Source organism: Equus caballus, chromosome 4 (assembly GCF_041296265.1).
Source record: "Equus caballus isolate H_3958 breed thoroughbred chromosome 4, TB-T2T, whole genome shotgun sequence".
In the NCBI taxonomy this organism is placed as follows: Eukaryota; Metazoa; Chordata; class Mammalia; order Perissodactyla; family Equidae; genus Equus; species Equus caballus.
In genome coordinates, this window is record NC_091687.1 from 39,898,413 (window position 1) to 39,916,625 (window position 18,213).

At 36.0% G+C, this 18,213-nt stretch overlaps 1 protein-coding gene across 21 annotated transcripts in view; it reads left to right on the forward strand.

The window, feature by feature from the left end:
- AKAP9 (A-kinase anchoring protein 9) overlaps positions 1-18,213 on the forward strand; it is a 160,361-nt gene that overhangs the window by 49,390 nt on the left and 92,758 nt on the right. For all 21 annotated transcript variants that reach the window (XR_011437682.1, XR_011437683.1, XR_011437685.1 and 18 more), the window contains 6 exons: positions 1,828-2,041; positions 3,938-4,017; positions 6,265-6,403; positions 7,138-7,223; positions 14,056-14,170; positions 14,631-14,829. Coding sequence is in view for 8 of the 21 variants with exons in the window: in XM_023638758.2 (XP_023494526.1) it covers positions 1,828-2,041; positions 3,938-4,017; positions 6,265-6,403; positions 7,138-7,223; positions 14,056-14,170; positions 14,631-14,829 (833 nt within the window). In the remaining 13 variants the exon portion in view is untranslated. The remainder of the gene's footprint in view (positions 1-1,827; positions 2,042-3,937; positions 4,018-6,264; positions 6,404-7,137; positions 7,224-14,055; positions 14,171-14,630; positions 14,830-18,213) is intronic.

The following is an 18,213-nucleotide window of genomic DNA, read 5'->3' on the forward strand; positions in this document are numbered from 1 at the left end:
CAGCCTGGTGGCACAGCAGTTAAGTTCACACATTCTGCTTTGCCAGCCCAGGGTTCACTGGTTTGGATCATGGGTGTGGACCTATGCACCACTTATAAGCCATGCTGTGGTAGGTAGGTGTCCCACATATAAAATAGAGGAAGATGGACACAAATTTTAGCTCAGGGCCAATCTTCCTCAAGCAAACAGAGGAAGATTGGCAACGGATGTTAGTTCAGGGCCAATCTTCCTCACCAAAAAATGAAAACAATAATAATAATTATAATAATTTGGTAAAATCTAATACAGTTAATGTTCATTATCTGTGACCCAGCAATTATATATCTGGATAGTTTTCCATGTGGTCCCTAGCCAGCAGCATCAGCAGCACTTGGAAACAGGTTAAAATTCAAATTCTCAGGCCCCACACCCAACCTTCTGAGCTAGAAACTCTGGGGGAGAGGCCCAGCAATCTGTTTTAGTCAGCACTTCAGGTGATTCTGATGCGTGCTAAAGTTTGAGAACCACTACACTACACTAGAGAAACACTAACATACTTGTACAAGGGCATATGTATAAGAATTTATTGCATTTTTTGAGATATCAAAAAATTAGAGATAATGCAGTAAAACTCCAGAAAGGAAATGGACAAATTATGGTCTATTCTTATATACTATACCACATTTAAGATAAATTAATCTGTATCTACATGGATAGATCTCAGAAGCATATTGAATGAGAAGAGCAATTTGCAAAAGAACTACCATTTTGCACCATTTATGTAAATTCTTAACACAAAATATAGTGCATTGTTTATAGATATGTTGAGAAGTGATAGTATAAGAAATGGACTGGACTTGCCACAAATTTGCAAATAATGATTGCCTCTGGGGAAGGAAGAATGGGAACATAGTGGATTAAATTTTATCTGAGTTTTCTTTTGTTTTTTTCAAGATTTTATTTTTTCCTTTTTCTCCCCAAAGTCCCCCGGTACGTAGTTGTATATTCTTAGTTGTGGGCCCTTCTAGTTGTGGCATGTGGGATGCCGCCTCAGCATGGCTTGTGAACGGTGCCACGTCCGCGCCCAGGATTCAAACCAGCGAAACACTGGGCCACTGAAGCAGAACGTGCAAATTTAACCACTTGGCCATGCGGCCGGCCCCTGAGTTTTCTTTTCTTTTTTTTTTTAAAGATTTTCTTTTTTCTTTTTCTTTTTCCTTTTTCTCTCCAAAGCCCCCCCTACATAGCTGTATATTCTTAGTTGTGGGTCCTTCTAGTTGTGGCATGTGGGACGCCGCCTCAGCATAGCTCGATGAGTGGTGCCATGTCCTCGCCTAGGATTCAAATGGACAAAACACTGGGCCACCTGCAGCAGAGCGCGTGAACTTAACCACTTGGCCATGGGGCCAGCCCCCCTGAGTTTTGTTTTTAAACCAAAGAAGTGGGTAGGGAGGAGAGAAATGAAAAAAAAAACGAAAATATTTGTGTTTGCTAATTTGGGGTGTGAGTATATCAGTGTTTATTACGTTGTTATTTTCTCTATATTTAAAATACTCTTTTTGAACAAAAATCAAAGATGAGGCCATACTAGCTATACCAAATCTCAAAATTTACCATAAACTTGAGATAATGAAAATATTGTGCTACTTTCCTTGAAAGAGACAATTAGATCAATGCAACAGAAAGAAAAGTGAGAAAAAAATTAGACTTCACTTCTCTTATTTGAAGTTTTGAACTATAATTTCATGTCTATACCCTCTTGTAGTTAGTATATGCAAAAAAATGGAAGTTGAATTATTTGATTTGTCGTTTTAAAACTTTCTAATGTGTATGTACATTCACTTTAAGAATGATTTAAGGCTGCAGATGGAAGCTCAACGTATATGCCTCTCTCTGGTTTATTCAACTCATGTGGATCAGATTCGTGAATTTATGGAAAATGAAAAAGGTAAAGCTCTTTGCAGTCTTAAAGAGGAGCTTATTTCTGCCCAAGAGGAAAAGATCAAGGAACTTGAGAAAAGGCACCAGCTAGAGCTACAGAATATAAAAACACAAGAAACAGGTAAATGGTTTCTAAGAAAATTCTAAGTACTGTGAAGCAAATAAGTATCACTTAGAGCCCACCATTCCATGATTCTGTCCTTGTCTTAGAACCCATAGAGGAAGATGACTATATATCCCAGTCCTGGATTGATTTCTTCATATAACCATTGAACATTCATTTAAGCGCTTGAGAAATGTAAAATCACTGAATCATTTTCACCCAGGAAGTGACAATCTGGTGGGAAAGCAATATAAAATAAACTCTTAGAAAACAATAGGTCAATTTCTATAATGAAAGAATGAATAGAAAGAATGGACAGAGAGAGGAGGAAGGTACTCATACTTCATAGAGGATGAGGAGAGTAAGACTGCAGGCAGGCGTAGGGAGGTTGGAATTTTTAGGGAAGTCTCTTGAGTCTTAAACACAGAGGTATGAAAGACTGCATCCATTTTGGAGAATTGAGAGTTCAAGGTATGTGAAAAAGTAGTGGAGGATAAAGCTTCAAAGATTGGAAGGAGCTTGATCAGAAAAAGCTTATATATCTTGACTGAAACCTGTTTAAGTTTTATGGTGTTGGTGATAAGACCTTCTGCAGGATTTTAAATAGTGGGAGTAACAGTAAGATTTTTATTTTAAGATGACACCATTGGGGCAAGTTGGGGGAGGTGATTAGTGATAGGATGACCGATTAAACAACTTTGACAGGAGTTCTGTTAACAATAAGATGTTGAACTAAAATGTCACTGAGGGTGGAAAGGAAAGAAAAGTTTAAGAGTTAAAGAGGTAGGCTGTAGTCTTCAGTTAACATTAGCAGTAAAAGGGAGAGGAACTGAGAATGAGCCTTAAGTTTCTAGCTTGGGTACACTGCATTGAGGGTGACTCCAGTCATGAAGAGGATGAGGAGCAGATTTGTGAGGAAAATAATTAATTCAGTTTGGAACATATTGATTTAAAAATGCCTGTTGACTTTGGAAAAGAGGTGTCTAATAGGCAGTTGAAAGTAGAAGTCTGAAAGGCAAGAGGGAAATTCAGGCTTGAGATAAAGATTTGGAAATAAAAAGATCATTTGAGGCCAAGAACAAGAATGAGATGTCTTGGGAGACTGTAGAGTGAGCCACAAGACTAACATGGCACTTATAGGGAGCAACAGCATGTAAGGAATCATAAATGGAAGACTCGTTGCAGTTAACTTTTATCTTTAATAATTATTTAACCACTTGATTAACTAGACAACTTCTGTTTAAGACATCTCCAGGCCTCCACTCATGACACATCTGCCTTTGGGAATGAGGTGGTTCATAAGTTTGTCCCATGGAATTGCTCTGTTGAACAGAGTAGAATTTAAAGAGTAGCTTGAATAAGAATACCATACTTTTTCACTTCAGGAGTTCTGTTTTTGGAATGTAATAAGGTTTTAAGTATGAAGTGTTTTTATGGCTATCCTCCTCAGATAGAATCTGTCCAGTGTTTTTCAAACTACAAATAAATTAATGGGTCCGTTAATGGGTGATGATCAGTTTGGTGAGTAATGCCCAGCACTTTTTTTTTAATAAATAAAAGAATAGAACAGAAAACCTTGCAGTGCATAGCGTGAATAAATACTGATTTGTGAAATTTTTGTTTCAGTTTTACATGGATGTATATAATAGGTTATGATTTGTGATGTATTTCTTGTTTTGGATTGTAATTAAAAAATTTGTAAGTTACTGCTTTATACCATTCCATAGGATATAAATAGAAAATCCTACAAATTATCTGAGACAGTTATATTGAGCAGTGGAAGATAACTTTGGAAGAAAGAAAGAATTTAAGACTAATCTTATTGCAGGGAAGCTTCCAGTTGACGTAGGTTTAATATGATATAGTACTTCAGTATGTAAATTGAATGTTTTAAAGCAGTATCTGTTCTATTAGGTGATGAAGTGAAGTCTTTGCAAGTGCTTGTTGGGAAACTTCGCAAGGCAGTGTCTGAAGAATGTTCTTATTTTGCACAGGTAAGATATTAGTTAAAAAGTACTTTTAAACAAGAAATGCTAAATTTTAAGTTACTGCTAATTTGATAAGCAGAATCATCCAACTTGGTTTTTCCTACTATCTTACTTCAAAGCTACATCAGAAAATATTTCTGAGTTTTTAAGTCTAAAATGAGCATTTAAATTTTTCCTGATAATCAGTTTGAAACAAAAAAAAAGTCAGGTAAATTGTCTCAGCAGTAGAACAGACAAAAGTTATACCTAATTAAAAACAACGGACCAATAGAGCCTCAAGCAGGTCTGTTTCCTGCCCCTGCCCACTTAGGTGGTTGAGTGAATCTGATGACATGTGGGGAGCTTGCACAAGACTGCTGAGATGTGATTTCAGACTGAAGATTGCCAAAAACTAAAAACTGTAATTATACCAAATATAATTGTATTTGTGAAAATGGAATGAAATAGCTCTTATACACTGCTGGCGGGACAGCAGTACCTTGAGAAGCAGATTGGCAAGGTATATTGTTGAAGATATGTACATCTCACAGCCCATGCATTTACTTCTAGAGAGGCTTACATATGTGTACAACCAGATATGTTCATTGCAAGAGTGTCTATATTAAGTTAAAAATTGGAAACAACTCAGATTTCCATCTGCAGGCAAATGAATAAACAAATTGTGGTATATCCATACAATGGAACACCCTATAGCACTGTTGATATCTGTACTAATACCAGTAAATCTCAAAAGAAAAAAGTATAAAAACATGCATGCTAGAGTAGTCACCTGGGTGGAGAGAGAGGCGAATGAAATGGGTAAGCAGTACTTAATACAGACAGTTTCTAATCTATATGTAATGTTTAATTTTTTAAAAAATATAGAGAATTTGACAAAATATTAGTATTTGTTAAAGCTAGGTAATAAACTATTTATTCTGCATATTTGAAATAGTTCACAATAAAATATATGCCTAGGCTTGTCCCTGATCTCCATCACAGTCTGTGTATTTATAAATTGCAGGAGGAGGAGGGTGGTATTAGTTGGTACAGATAAAGCTGCTTTACCAATTCTGATTACCGATAAAATGGTTCAAAAACATATTGCAAAAAAATCCAAGAAAAGTCAGAAATAACCACATTGAAGGCCTTTATTCATTTGGCATTCGTCAGCCTCTACTTCTGCTGAAGGGTTCAGGCATTGTCCTTTCATATCCATTGTTGACAGTAAATACGGAAAGAGGGCCCAAGTCACAAAAGTTCATTTGTAAGCTGACTTTATACTTTCTTTTCTTCCACTCTTGTTTTTACTTGAGCCCTAATCTCAAGTTGAAATATGAAGCAACTTGTTGTAATGGAGGGGTCCTTTGGAATTCATTATGAAACCTGGTTTTGTCGTTAATCATTGATGTTGCCTAGGACTGGTTACTTCATCGTTCTGAGTCTGTTTCTTCATCTGTAGATTGGGTGATCCTTCAGGTTTCTACCAACTCTATGTTAAAATTCTGTCTTAGGGACAGTGCTGAAAATTTAGTTACTCAATTGTTAATTGACAGTATAGTTAACTTTTAAGCATATCTTAAGAAACAGCAGCAATAAACAATTTAGTTTTTAAGTTTTAAGTGTGAGGGGCAAAGGTAAAACTAATTTAGAGGGCTTATCAAACAGTTAGGAGACATATTGTTTTTAAATGATGACAGAATTGTCTTTTTCTCAGGAGAAAAACCAGAATAATGTGTCAAATATTTTTAACTTCTTGTGTATATAAACCACAGAATACTACTCTCATATGTTATAGAAAAGTATATGAGTGTGATCTCCTATTTCATATATTATAATTTCTCTAGAACTTTATAGACTACTTTCTAGTCATCGTTTTTGGACTTCTGTCCTTGTCTTCTGGTGTTTTTTCAAGGGTAGTTGACATTACAGAGATAACATTAGAATAGGATCCAAGCTAGAAAGTGGTAGATTAAAGTACAAGATATTCTACTTTTCATTATTAGAAAGAAGCAGAAAAAATTATAGTTTTGTACAATGAAGATGACTATTTTCCTGATATAAGAAGAATTTCATGTCCTATATATAGAAAAAAAGATTTAGACTTGATTATTCATTTTGCAGATTGATTTGGTGTATGGAAGAGTGTTTTCTTATTGATTTTTCTGTGCCATTTTGACTGGCTTTTGCATATAGGAAAATAATGTTTAATGATCTGTAGAGGGAGAAATCAAAATTTTGGTTCTATAAAACACCTAATTTTGTTGTTAACAGACTTTTGGCAACGTACTTGGTGAACGTTATACTCCTGTTTTAAAATGTGAGGTAGATGGAGAAGAGAGAGAGAATTGTGATGTTCACACTTCTGAAAATCAAGAACTAGAATTGCAAGATTATAGATATGAAGTTCAAGGTAATAAAGCTTACCACGTTATTGAACAGTGATTTTCTTAATTGATGATAAACTTTTACATTTATTCATGATTTAATCACTCAGCCAGTTTGAGTTTATCATCTTAATATCTTGTCTTTGTTTCAGATTCATGAAATCTTATATTTAATATACATTTTTATTTTTATAATGCAATAATTGTGATGTAAAGAGAACCAAAGCCATCAAGTGTCTTTGTCTCTTTACCCTCTTTATCCCTATACTCTCATCTTTTTCCTCATAACTCTTTCCTTAATTTCATACCATAGATCCAAACTTTTAAAGGTTATTGTATTTGTTGAATAAGTTTATATCAGTGGTTTATTTTTTAAAAAAGAATAAGAAGACGTACAATTATCTTTCTTAATAGGATTCCCATATTAGTTTATTTTTCTAAATTGCAACTTCAATTAATTTTTCTGTGTTCCTTCACAGATAAAGTGTTTCCTACCCCTGTCCACTTGTATGAATAATGAACAAAATGTGTGCAAATTAATGAATTCTAAAAGAAATTAACATTTTAACATGAAATTGTCAAGCTATCTTTGTAGCAGATATTTCACATTAATGAGAATTAAATTTTTGGTTACTAAGTGTGTGAAGTTTACTTCTAGCAGGCAATTTTCTGAAGTGATGAGTAGATGAGTAATGCTTATTGAAAGAAGCAGACTTTTGCTGTGGCGTGAAATTATTATAATTGTTTGTTTATCATCTAGACTTTCAAGAAAATATGCAAACTCTTCTCAACAAAGTAACAGAGGAATACAACAAACTCTTGGTACTTCAGACACAATTAAGTAAGGTGTGTGAAATGGAAAATGTATTATAATGTTTGCATTTATTGTATTACCTGTTGTTTTGTAAGCTGCTTGATCAAGAATTTCTGAAATAAGTGCACATGAAAAACGAGATTAAGGAAAAGTGACGTATATTTATAGTATAGTGAGCTGAAGGAATCTTTGCAAGTTGAATACTGTTTACCCCTTTAGAGAGTTTTTGAAGTCATGGTAAAGTAAAAGATATATATAAAATGTCAAATTGTAAACTTTGTGAAACAGTTACATTGAATTTTACGTGCAACAGTTTTTAAAGCAATGGGTCTGTTTTAGAGAAAAACAGTAATTAGTTGTTTAGAACATAGCTGATTAGTTTCACACAGTGTTATATATGTCAGATTCCTTTAAAGCAGTTGTTTTAGAAATGTGTGCATAGAAAACTGGGTAAGAGTGTAGATGGCATAGTATAGTTTATTCACTGTATCAGAAAGGTAACAAACAGTATATATTTGCAAAGATAAGTGTTGTAATCTTCATGTTTTAGGAAAAAAATCCAACAAGAGTTCTATGTCTCTTTTTTGGATGTTATAAAAATGCTTGGACAGATGTGAAAGATTTAATTGACAGGCAGTGAAAGTTATATGGAGTATGAGGGATGGATGCTTTGGCTGAAATTCTCGTTCTTCCTGTTTCTCTTCTCCTCCTCCTTTCTGCTCTTCATTTTCCCCCTTTCTGCTTTCCCCTCTCCCTCTCTAGCTTTCTCTTTCACTTTCTGTGTAGTGTAGCACAGCTTTATCCAGCCTTTCCTAAAACCTGTAAACCTACCCCAGTATCTTATAGGTACCTCTGTAATAGGGCAGGTGGATAGATAAAAACCCTCCTTTAATTCTACATTTTCCTGCAATTATTACTTTTCTTTCTACTTCCCTTCATAGCCATAATGTTGAACCATATTCAGAATCATTGTACCATTTTCTTACCAATACCCTTAGCAGCCTAGATTTCTTGTTTTTCTGCTGCCTTTGTCTTGCCTCCAAGAACCCTTCTTCTCTACTCATACTGGTGTTTCTGAGGGCTGCTAAGAAAATCAGATGGCAATGTGGTTTGGTGACACTACATATTATGGTCTCTGGCCTCAGCTGGACCCTCAAGATCACTTGACATTTCTTTCTTTCTTTTTTTTTTAAACATTGGCACCTGAGCTAACATCTTTTTTTTTTCCTTCTTCTTCTTCTTCTCCCCAAAACCCCTCAGTACACAGTTGTGTATTCTAGTTGTAGGTCCTTCTGGTTGTGCTATGTGGGACATCACCTCAGCATGGCTTGACGGGCAGTGTGGTGTCCGTGCCCAGGATCTGAACAGACGAAACCCTGGGCCGCTAAAGCAGGGCATGCAAACTTAACGACTTAGCCACAGGGCCAGCTCCACTTGACAGTTCTTTTATGTGATCACTCATCCTCTCACAGTTCCCTCAGTAGATATTCCTCAATTTTACAACTTTCCTTGAGTCATATATTCTACTTTTCCTCCCCTTTTTTCTTTGCAGTTGGCCTTATCTCCTATTTCTTTGCAAGTATCAGAGCTATCAATTATAAATTGTTTATTTGCTACCTCTAGACCATTTGTATTTCTTTAAATCTGCAAAAGCCCTAGTTTATTTTCCTTCTGTCCTAGAAGTTATCACTTTTCATAACCAAGGTTATTTTATTTCCTATGCTTTTGTTAATATCCCCTTATACCTTCTCTAGGATTGAAAACCTGTTACTTCCCTCCCTTTTGTGTTTTCAGCTTCTTTGCCTTTATTCTTCTCTATTTATGTCCTTCCTTCCCCTTGTACTTCCCTTACAACTCTCCTATTTAGAATATAACCAATCCTCCCTCAATCCATCATCTCTCTTTGTCTCTGTTTCTCTTTTTTCTTCGCTGTCACATTCTTTGAAAGTAAGAATAGACTATAGCCAGAATTTCCCATCTCCTCTCCCCCTCCCTCTTTTACCCACTGTAAACAAGCTCCCAGCATACACTTCATTGAACTTTCTTTGGCAGAGGTCACCAGTGAATTCTTAATTATCATATTTACTTTCTGCTTTCTTACCTTCCTTCTTCATTTTCTTTCTTTTAAAAATGTTACTTTTCCATATGACAGTACATAATTGACACTATTACATAGTGTAGGAGGGCTTACCTAGTGTAGAAGTAATCCACAGTGATGTTTGTCATTTTGCCTGTTTCCTTTGAGCACAGTGAGGCAGGAACAGTTTGCTTTGATGAGAGACACACCTCCCTTCCCCAATACCAGAATGTGGGAGAGTTTTTAATGGAACACAAACACCCACACTAGCCTCTTTAGTTCTCCCCCACACACTTTTCTCTGTTTGTTTTGAGAAGAACTTTTGCCTGCCACCAGACTTTTAGCTGGCTGAGTCTGGATGAAGGTCTGTACTGTGATTAATTAAAGGTCAATGTATTTGTTTTCTGATCTGCTTCCTGCCGGTCATGAATCTCTCTCTGATTCTGGGGCCTTTCTAAGGTTCTGCTAGGCAAGTAAACTGTGTCCTGTAACTGCGGCGCCCTTCATGTGTGCTTTAGGCTGCTGCTTTATTCACCTTGAGACATCACTACTACTCCATGCCTTTCTGTTTTCCAGCAATTGCATGAAATCTCTCTTGGGCTCTTGTTTTCTTGTTTATAATGGATTAAAACCTTTTAGAGATTCTTCACTATCATCTTAATTGAGTCATGGGGAAGGAAGACGTGTGTGTCAGAGATCTCAATGTAATGCCTACATGAGCTTAGCTCATAAAATAAATGAAGACGGCCAAGTGAAAGCTGGAAAAATGAAACCTGGAGAAAGCATACCTTATCTAAAGGAGGGCAGAATCTGCTCAGCTTCACCCTGTTGTTGCCACCTGTAGGAGTGGGAACTCAGTGTTACTCATTCTTTCACTTTATCAATTTTATGTCAAGTCTTTTGCTTTTAAAAATGTTGAGAAGTGTTAAAAATAAAAAGATTCTTTTTAATTGGGAAACAATTAGAAGGAAACAAACAAGGAAAACTGGTCCCCAAAAGAGCACGTCTGTAGCCTGAATTTAAAGTCGAGCCTCTACTTTGCAACCTTAGGTATAAACGCCTGCTCAGTGTATCTCGAGCTAGTTTGCTTTTTAATTCTATTATTTTTTGACAGTGTAGTATTTGCTGCTTTCTTAGAATATTTCCATCTTTTAGCTTCTGTGATTTCAATTCTTTGGCTTTTTAAGCCTTCATTTTGGGCTTTGCCCAATCTGTTTATAGTCACCAAGGATCTGTACTTGATCCTTTTCTTATGCTGTATGCTGCTCACATGTACTTTCATGGCTTCCAGAGCTCCTTGTCTAGGTCAGTTCTTACTCCTGAGCTGCACTGATATATCTAATTGGATATCTGGACTCGAATATCCTTTACGTATGTCTCAATCATAATGAAATTTGCATTTATTAATTTTTTCCCCTTAAACCAGCTTCTCCTCTCTTCTCAGTTTTGAAGAATGACATTCAACCAGTAACTTGGGGATCATCCTAGGCAATTCTCTCCCCTAACTCTTGATCTTCCATCATACTGCAATATACTCTGAAGGGAGTACAAAAGAAATGTAAGATACACACCCACACACACCCCCCCCCCTTGTTTTCATTCAGTTATCCAGCCAGTATTTTTTATTTGCTAATTATATACTAGGTTGTTCTATGTACTGATAATAAAACAGTATACAAGATAAAGTCACTAGACTGAAGGAATTTATAAATCAATTAACTTAATAAACTAATTCAGGGAGTATGATCTACATATATAAAATAAGTCTCCAAGGCAACATTTTATTACGTGTTTAAAAGAGAAGTACTTTTGGAATTAAGCAAACAGGTAGATAAGTGTAAGTGCAAATAATTAAGATTTCCTGGAAGAACTGGGGCTCGAATTGGACCATGAAAGATGTGTAAGTTTAGATAAGGAAGAGAAGGGAGAATAGCATTCCAGATGGGAGAGGTGATGTGGTCAAAGTCTGGGAGGTGTGAGTGTGATATATTTGGGAAATATTACTGAGAGAATAATAGACTCTCAGATTACAAAGGATAGACTGTTTCACACTTTGAATGGTAGACTAGACTCTTGTAGACTTTAAAAAGCTGTTGGAAATTTGTCATCATCGGCTAGATATCATAAAGTTGAACTTTTAGGAAGATTAATTAGGGAGGTGGCAAAGGGAGACAGGAAAGAAGAAGGGACAATTTGTAAGATATTTTAAGGAAGAATCTAAAGAATTTGTTAGTCAGTTGATGTGGATGAAAAAGGAGAGAAACAAGGCCAAGATAACTTATTTTTTTCATTCCCTGTATCAGTGAAACTTGTACCTTAGATGTCTATATAATGGGACACAGAGTATAGGCATGTTGAGAGTCCTCAAGACCACCCCAAGGTTTGGTGATTACCTAGAAGGACTCATAGGATTCAACATATAGTTGTACTCAAGGCTAGGACTTATAACAACAAAAAGATACAAAGCAAAATCAGCCTTGAAAAGGTTTGAAAAGATGCATGGGATGAAGTCTGGAGGAAAGCAGGCACAAACTTCTAAAATCCTCTCCTAATGGAGTCATAGGACTCACTCATTTCCTATAGCAGTAAGTTCTAACAGTATGTGCTAAGTATTGTCTACAAGGAAGCTCACCCAAGCCCAGGAATTCGTTTTTTTTTTAATCAGGTATTAGTCACATAGGCATCCTCTGCCTAGAACATACCAAAATCCAGACTTCCAGAAGGAAAGCATATGTTCAGTATTAGCCATATTGTTTGCATAGTCTAGACATGAGACACTCTTACCATTTAGGGAAAGTTTTGTATTAGTGTAGGGAACTGTTTACCAGGTAAATTCCCAGATGCTGGCCAAGGGCCAAACTTCGAAGTCGGCCTTTCTAAAGAGATAGGCAGTCGCACAACTGCTCTAACTCTTCTCTGCACAATGTGTAAAAAAGTGAATTTCACGTTTTAACCTGGTAAGTTAGCTACAACTACAGTGGCATCCCAAACGTTGGTTGGGGTCAGAGTCAGCACTATAGTGCATCACTGCCTAACCTGTTAGCCTCATCTTCGAATCCTCCTCCTTTTAGCTGTACTAAAATATTTTGTTTCCCAAATACACCCTGATCTTTCACACCCCTGGGTCTTTTTGCTTGCTGTTCTGTCTGTCTAACACTGCCCATCCCCCTTCAGTCTGCCCGATGTGTTCCTACTTGTTCTTTCAGTTGGTTCAAATGTTACTACTTTTGTGTCATCTTTACCTGTCTTTCTAAGGAAGACTTGAACATTTCTTCCTCTATGCTCTTAGCATCAGTACAAGCCTTTGCTTATTGCATTTATCTGATTCTGTTATTTTTGATATTTGATTACCCTCCTGTTTCTCTTTCTGTTCCCATAGCTCCTTGTACAAACTTGCGTTTGTATCACATTATTTTTCATGCTGTTATAATTATTTGTCTACTCTTCTGCCTTTTCCACTAGATTCTAAACCCTTCAGAATCAGTCTTTATTTTTGTTTCCTCTTCTTAGCACAGTGTTTTGTTTAGCACATAGTAAAGGCTTAACAAATGTTTGCTGAATGAATGAAGTGAAGATATAGAAAGGTTGAGCTGGCAACTGCAGAGTTTACCTGATGAGCTTTATTTTCTTTAGGAAGTGGGAGGCAAGGTCCTCTGTTGAAATGTGCTCAGGGGATAGGAGTGACGTAGAGGACTTGATAAAAGGAGTAACCAAGTGAAATGGCTTTCACGGGAAATGGCTTTTATCCTGTTGCTTGCCTGCTTCTGCAGGATCCTTTGTTCATCTAGTCTAGCAAGTCCAAACTCTTTCCTCTTGCTTTTAAGTTGCTGTGTAATCTACATTTGTCTTATTTATCTAGCATTATTTCCCCCATCCTTATCCAAATTAAACCCCTCTCAACAAGACCATTGTCTTCACTAATCCTAGCATTGGTCATTTTTTCACAAATGCTCTTAGTGTTTCTTCTTATAGCCCTTCCTAATCATTGCCCAAAATGTTTGAGGCCCAAGTCAAATTTGACTTCCTCCGTAGTTACTCAGACCCACATCAGTGTTCTCTGTTATTGCCCTTATGGTCAGACTTTATAGGTTAGCCCGTCTCTAATTGTTTAATTTTATTCCCTCAACTAGTTGATAAATTCTATGAGGACAGATATACCATATTTTTACTGATTTTTATATTCTTACTCCCTTGTCACAATGCTGACCACATAGTAGATGATGACTGAATATTTGATGAATGACTAAATTAAAACACATATGGATCTGATGTATTGCTGCCTAGTTTTAATAGTTAAGGAAATAAGCTGAAATTTATCTGTTTTTGTTATTTTCTTTCTTTTTGTATGAAGAGCAGCATACCATATGTCAGTTACTTGGTTGTACATAATTTATATCCAGAGATTAATAACAGTTATGTTATCAAAGGTTGATAATATAAAATTTACTATGTATGAGTTGAAATTTCAAAGACCAAGTAATATTATAAATGTTGTGAGCTTTGTACCAAAATTCTGTGCAGCTTCTGTTTTTGCAGTACAATGAACTTTCTTGTGGATATGAAAGAACATTATACTTTCTAATATGATTTCAGTCGTTTAAAGGGAATGGGATGTGAATTACTGTGTCAAAAGAAAGCCTGGAGTAACTTGGAAGGGAAAATATTTGTATCAGAGTGTCACAATTTTAGGTGATTTTGAAAAAAACATTTTAAATGTAAAGTTGCTAGTTTTAAAAATTTGAGGTCATGTATCTACGTCACTGCTTTTCTTCTGTTATTTTCAATAGCTTCAGGGACAGCAGACAGATGATGTGAAACTTGAATTTGCAGAAGAAAACCTACCAAATGAGGAAACAGAGTTTTTATCAACCCACTCTCAGATGACCAATTTGCAAGACATTGGTAAATTTTGATTATATACTGTAATGTGTTTCTATACCAAATATTCAGTAATTTGATCTTTTCCTTTAAAATTTGGGCCAACCTGGTCACTTAGGGCATTTCACTATAACCTCTCTGGTCTCAGTTTTCTCATCCTTAAAATGAAACGTTTGGACCACTTAGCTCTTTGATCCTTTCCCTCTTCTTACATTCTGTGATTCTAAATTGTTTTCAATTTAAAAACATAAAATGGGTAAATTTAGGGGTACTACAGCCATGAAGATAGAAGAAAGGATCTTGAATTCCTGTAATCATGTTTTCATCAGTCAAATGAGTTTAAATTGAAACCTGGGTTATTAGTACTAAAAAACGTTGTTTCAAAGAAGAATGAATATTCTCTGCACACACACAAAAATGATTGTGTTATTTCACTAAGAAACTTGTATTGAAATATATGTTTTTCTCTATTCATATAACTTAGATGTCAGTCATAAAAGCAAGTTATCTACTCTGCAAGATATGGAAAAAATTAAACAACTTGAAGGACAAGTTCAAGAATTAGAAAACCTCATATCCTCTTTGCAGCAGAAATTGAAAGAGACTGAGGAAAACTATGAGGCAGAGATCCATGGTTTGCAGGAAAGGCTTCAAGCTATGAGTGAGTCCACAATTCAGCCAAGGTAACTACCTACGTATAATTTCATTCAGTAGTACAGTAGTCCCCCTTATCCATGGGGGATGCATTCCAAGACCCCCAGTGGATTCCTGAAACTGTGGATAGTACCAGACCACATATATATACTATATTTTTTCCTATAGATACATACCTATGATTAAGTTTAATTTATAAATTAGGCACAGTAAGAGATTAACAACAACAATAATAAAATAGAACACTTATAACAATGTACTATAATAAAAGTTCTGTGAATGTGGTCTCTGTAAAAATATCTTATTTTAGTGTGCTCACCCTTCTTGTGATGATGTGAGGTGATACAATGCCTGCATGATGAGATGAAGTGAAGTGAATGACATAGGCGTTGTGAGGTGGTGTCCCGGGCTGGAGGGAGTGAGACAGCACCAGATTTCATCATGCTATTCAGAGTGGTGCACAGTTTAAAACTTATGAATTATTTCTTTCTGGAATTTTCCATTTAATATTTTTAGATCATGATTGACACTGGGTAACTGAAACCACAGAAGCTGAAACTGCAGATAAGAGGAGACTACTGTATTTGTAGCTTAGTAACAATCATAGTATGGTTGTTTTAAGAAACAAGTGTAACTAAGGCAGAGTTGCTTGAAATAGATGGGAGGTAGCATTATAAAGAAATAAGAGCAAGAGATAATTCTTTGTCTTTGAAATGTGTGAAATAAAAGTTGGTGTAAACCAAAGACATTTTATTATAGGAATTTTACTTACACCCTTATTTTATAAAGATACTGGTTATTATTAAGCTGTTGGATCAAATCAGGCAATGTGCATGTGTTTGTTGTTTATTGTATGCCTAGTCTTTGCTACTGTGATGTGTGGAATACACAGGAATGTAAGATATATTCATTCCAGTTATGGCTAGACTTCCTCCAGTTGGTTGTCTAATTCTTAGATTCACCATGTCCAAAATAGAGCTCTGAATCTTCCCCTCAAAATTGGCTCCTTCTGCAGCCATCTGTATCTGTGGTGGCTCCTCTTTCTCTCATATCTCACTTCCACTCTATCAAGAAATCCTGTTGTCTCCACCTCGAAAATACATCCAAACTGGCCCACTTCTCACCAGTCCCCTGGTCCCTGCCGTCATCATGTCTCACCTGGGTTACTGCAACACCTGATTTCCCTGCTTCCACCCTAACTCTTTCCTAAAGTCTGTTCTCAACACAGTTCCAGCTTTGCTTTTAAAATTTAAGACAGATCGTGTTATGCCAGTGCTCTTCTGTCCTTACAGTGCCTTACTAGGTCCACCATGATGGGTCCCTGTTACTTCTCTGACTTTATCTCCTGCTAACTTGCCTGTCACTAACTATTCTCAAGCCACGTGACCTCCTTGAGATCCTCACACTGTCAGCATGCTGCTTCCTTAGAGACTTCTCACTGCCATTTCTTCTTAGAATGATCTTTCTCCAGATGTTTGTATGCCTGACACACTCATCTCCTTTGGATCTTTACTTAAATGTCATGTTCTCATGAGACTTATCCTGATCATCCTATTTAAATTAAAATCATGTGTGAGAACTCTGTGTACTAATTTCCTGCTTCATTTTTTCTATATTACTTGCTATTATCTGTTTTATATATATAAAATAAAAAACAAGTCTATATATTTAGAAGGGAGTTTATTTTTGTTTGTTTTGTTTATTGTCTGTCTCCTGTGGACTTCAAGCTTTGTAAGAGTAGGGATTTTTGTCTGTTTAAGTCACTGATGTCTTCCAAACCCTGTAATAATTCCCTATGCATAGTAGTTGTTCAATAAATATTTGTTAAATGAATGAACAGTTTCTAATGTAGTTGGGAAGTGTGTATAGTATTTAGCTCTATAAAACCCTCAGAGATTTGATCTAATTTTGGCTGGCTCTGCTATTCTAGGATTGATGTCTCCATAGGCACTTTTTAATGGAAGCTCAAGACAGTTTTTATTTTTGGAGACAGAATACTGAATGTCCACACTTCTTTGGAAGTGGTCTGTTTCTCTTTGTTTTATTCAAGATCTGTGTGAAGGCTTTAGAATTGTTCACCCAGCATTGGCACAACCTTATAAGTCTTCCATTTTATTTGAGATCAGTGGTTCCCAAACTTGACCATGCGTCAGAAACACTGGAGGTTTTTGAAATTTAATATTATTTTTTGAATACTTAAAATTACAGATTACTAGATTATACGTTTGGAGAATCAGACTCAATAGCTTTGAGATGGACCCTGGACATTTGTATTTGTAAAAGATAATTTTGATGCAGGCAGTCCATAGATTGACATTTGGAAACCACTACTCTAGGTTTTCTGATATAAAAGAAAATAGGTAGATAGCAAAACTCTCTTATAACCAGCTATAGTATTTCAAGTAGCATTCCTTTAATTAATGATGCTTTCTCTCCAAAGCATGAAGAAAAGGGAGTTTTCTGGAAGTGTAGACTTACTTTACTGTTACTGCATTTGTATTTTTGCCAACTTAGCACCCTTTCTCAGAGTTCTGTAATACTAAGTGGAAATGTGTTGGTAATACCTCAGTGAAAACCATTAGTTTTCTTGCCACCTCTCCCGCCCCCGCAAAAAAGAGGTTTACTGGCTGCCACGTTCACTCTTACTAACAGTAATTCGTCAGTTACTTCTTGTAAACGTCATCACATATTTGGACACAACTGTAACATTTTCAGATAAATAGTATACTGTTCTCCTAAATAGACATGAACTAGTTTAAGAAAAATAATAGAGTCATTCATTTAACAAATATTTGCTGATGTCATACTAGAAGCCTCTTAGGGATATAGTATGGCATTAGAACAACCACAGATTTTAGAGTCAGACAGACCTGCATTTGACTCCTGATTTAACCTTTTGCATGTTTTATGATCTTGAGCAGATTATTTAAACATGTCTAAGTCACATTAGGGGCAATAAAAACTACCCTTAAGACCGTGAGGATTAAATGAAATAGTGACTGGGAAGAGCCTTGGCTAGATGCCATGGAGGAAGCTTTAGATACACAGTCACGTGTCACTTAACGACAGGGATACGTTCTGAGAAATTCGTTGTTAGGTGATTTCGTCATTGTGCTCACATTAGAGAGTGTACTTGCATAAACCTAGATGATATATCCTACTACACACCTAATCTATATGGTATTAATCTTATGGGTCCACTCTCTTATATGTGGTCCATCCTTGACTGAAACGTTGTTATGAGCTGCATGACTATATATAAAGTGGCCCTTTCCCTCAAGCAACTTCAGTCTAATCACTGAAATAATACTTATTCACAAAATAATAACTTTTAAAAACCAGTGGTTGGGAAATACAACATGGTGGTACAGTCAAAATGCTGGACTTTAAACCCATGTTTGTGTGGCATTTTT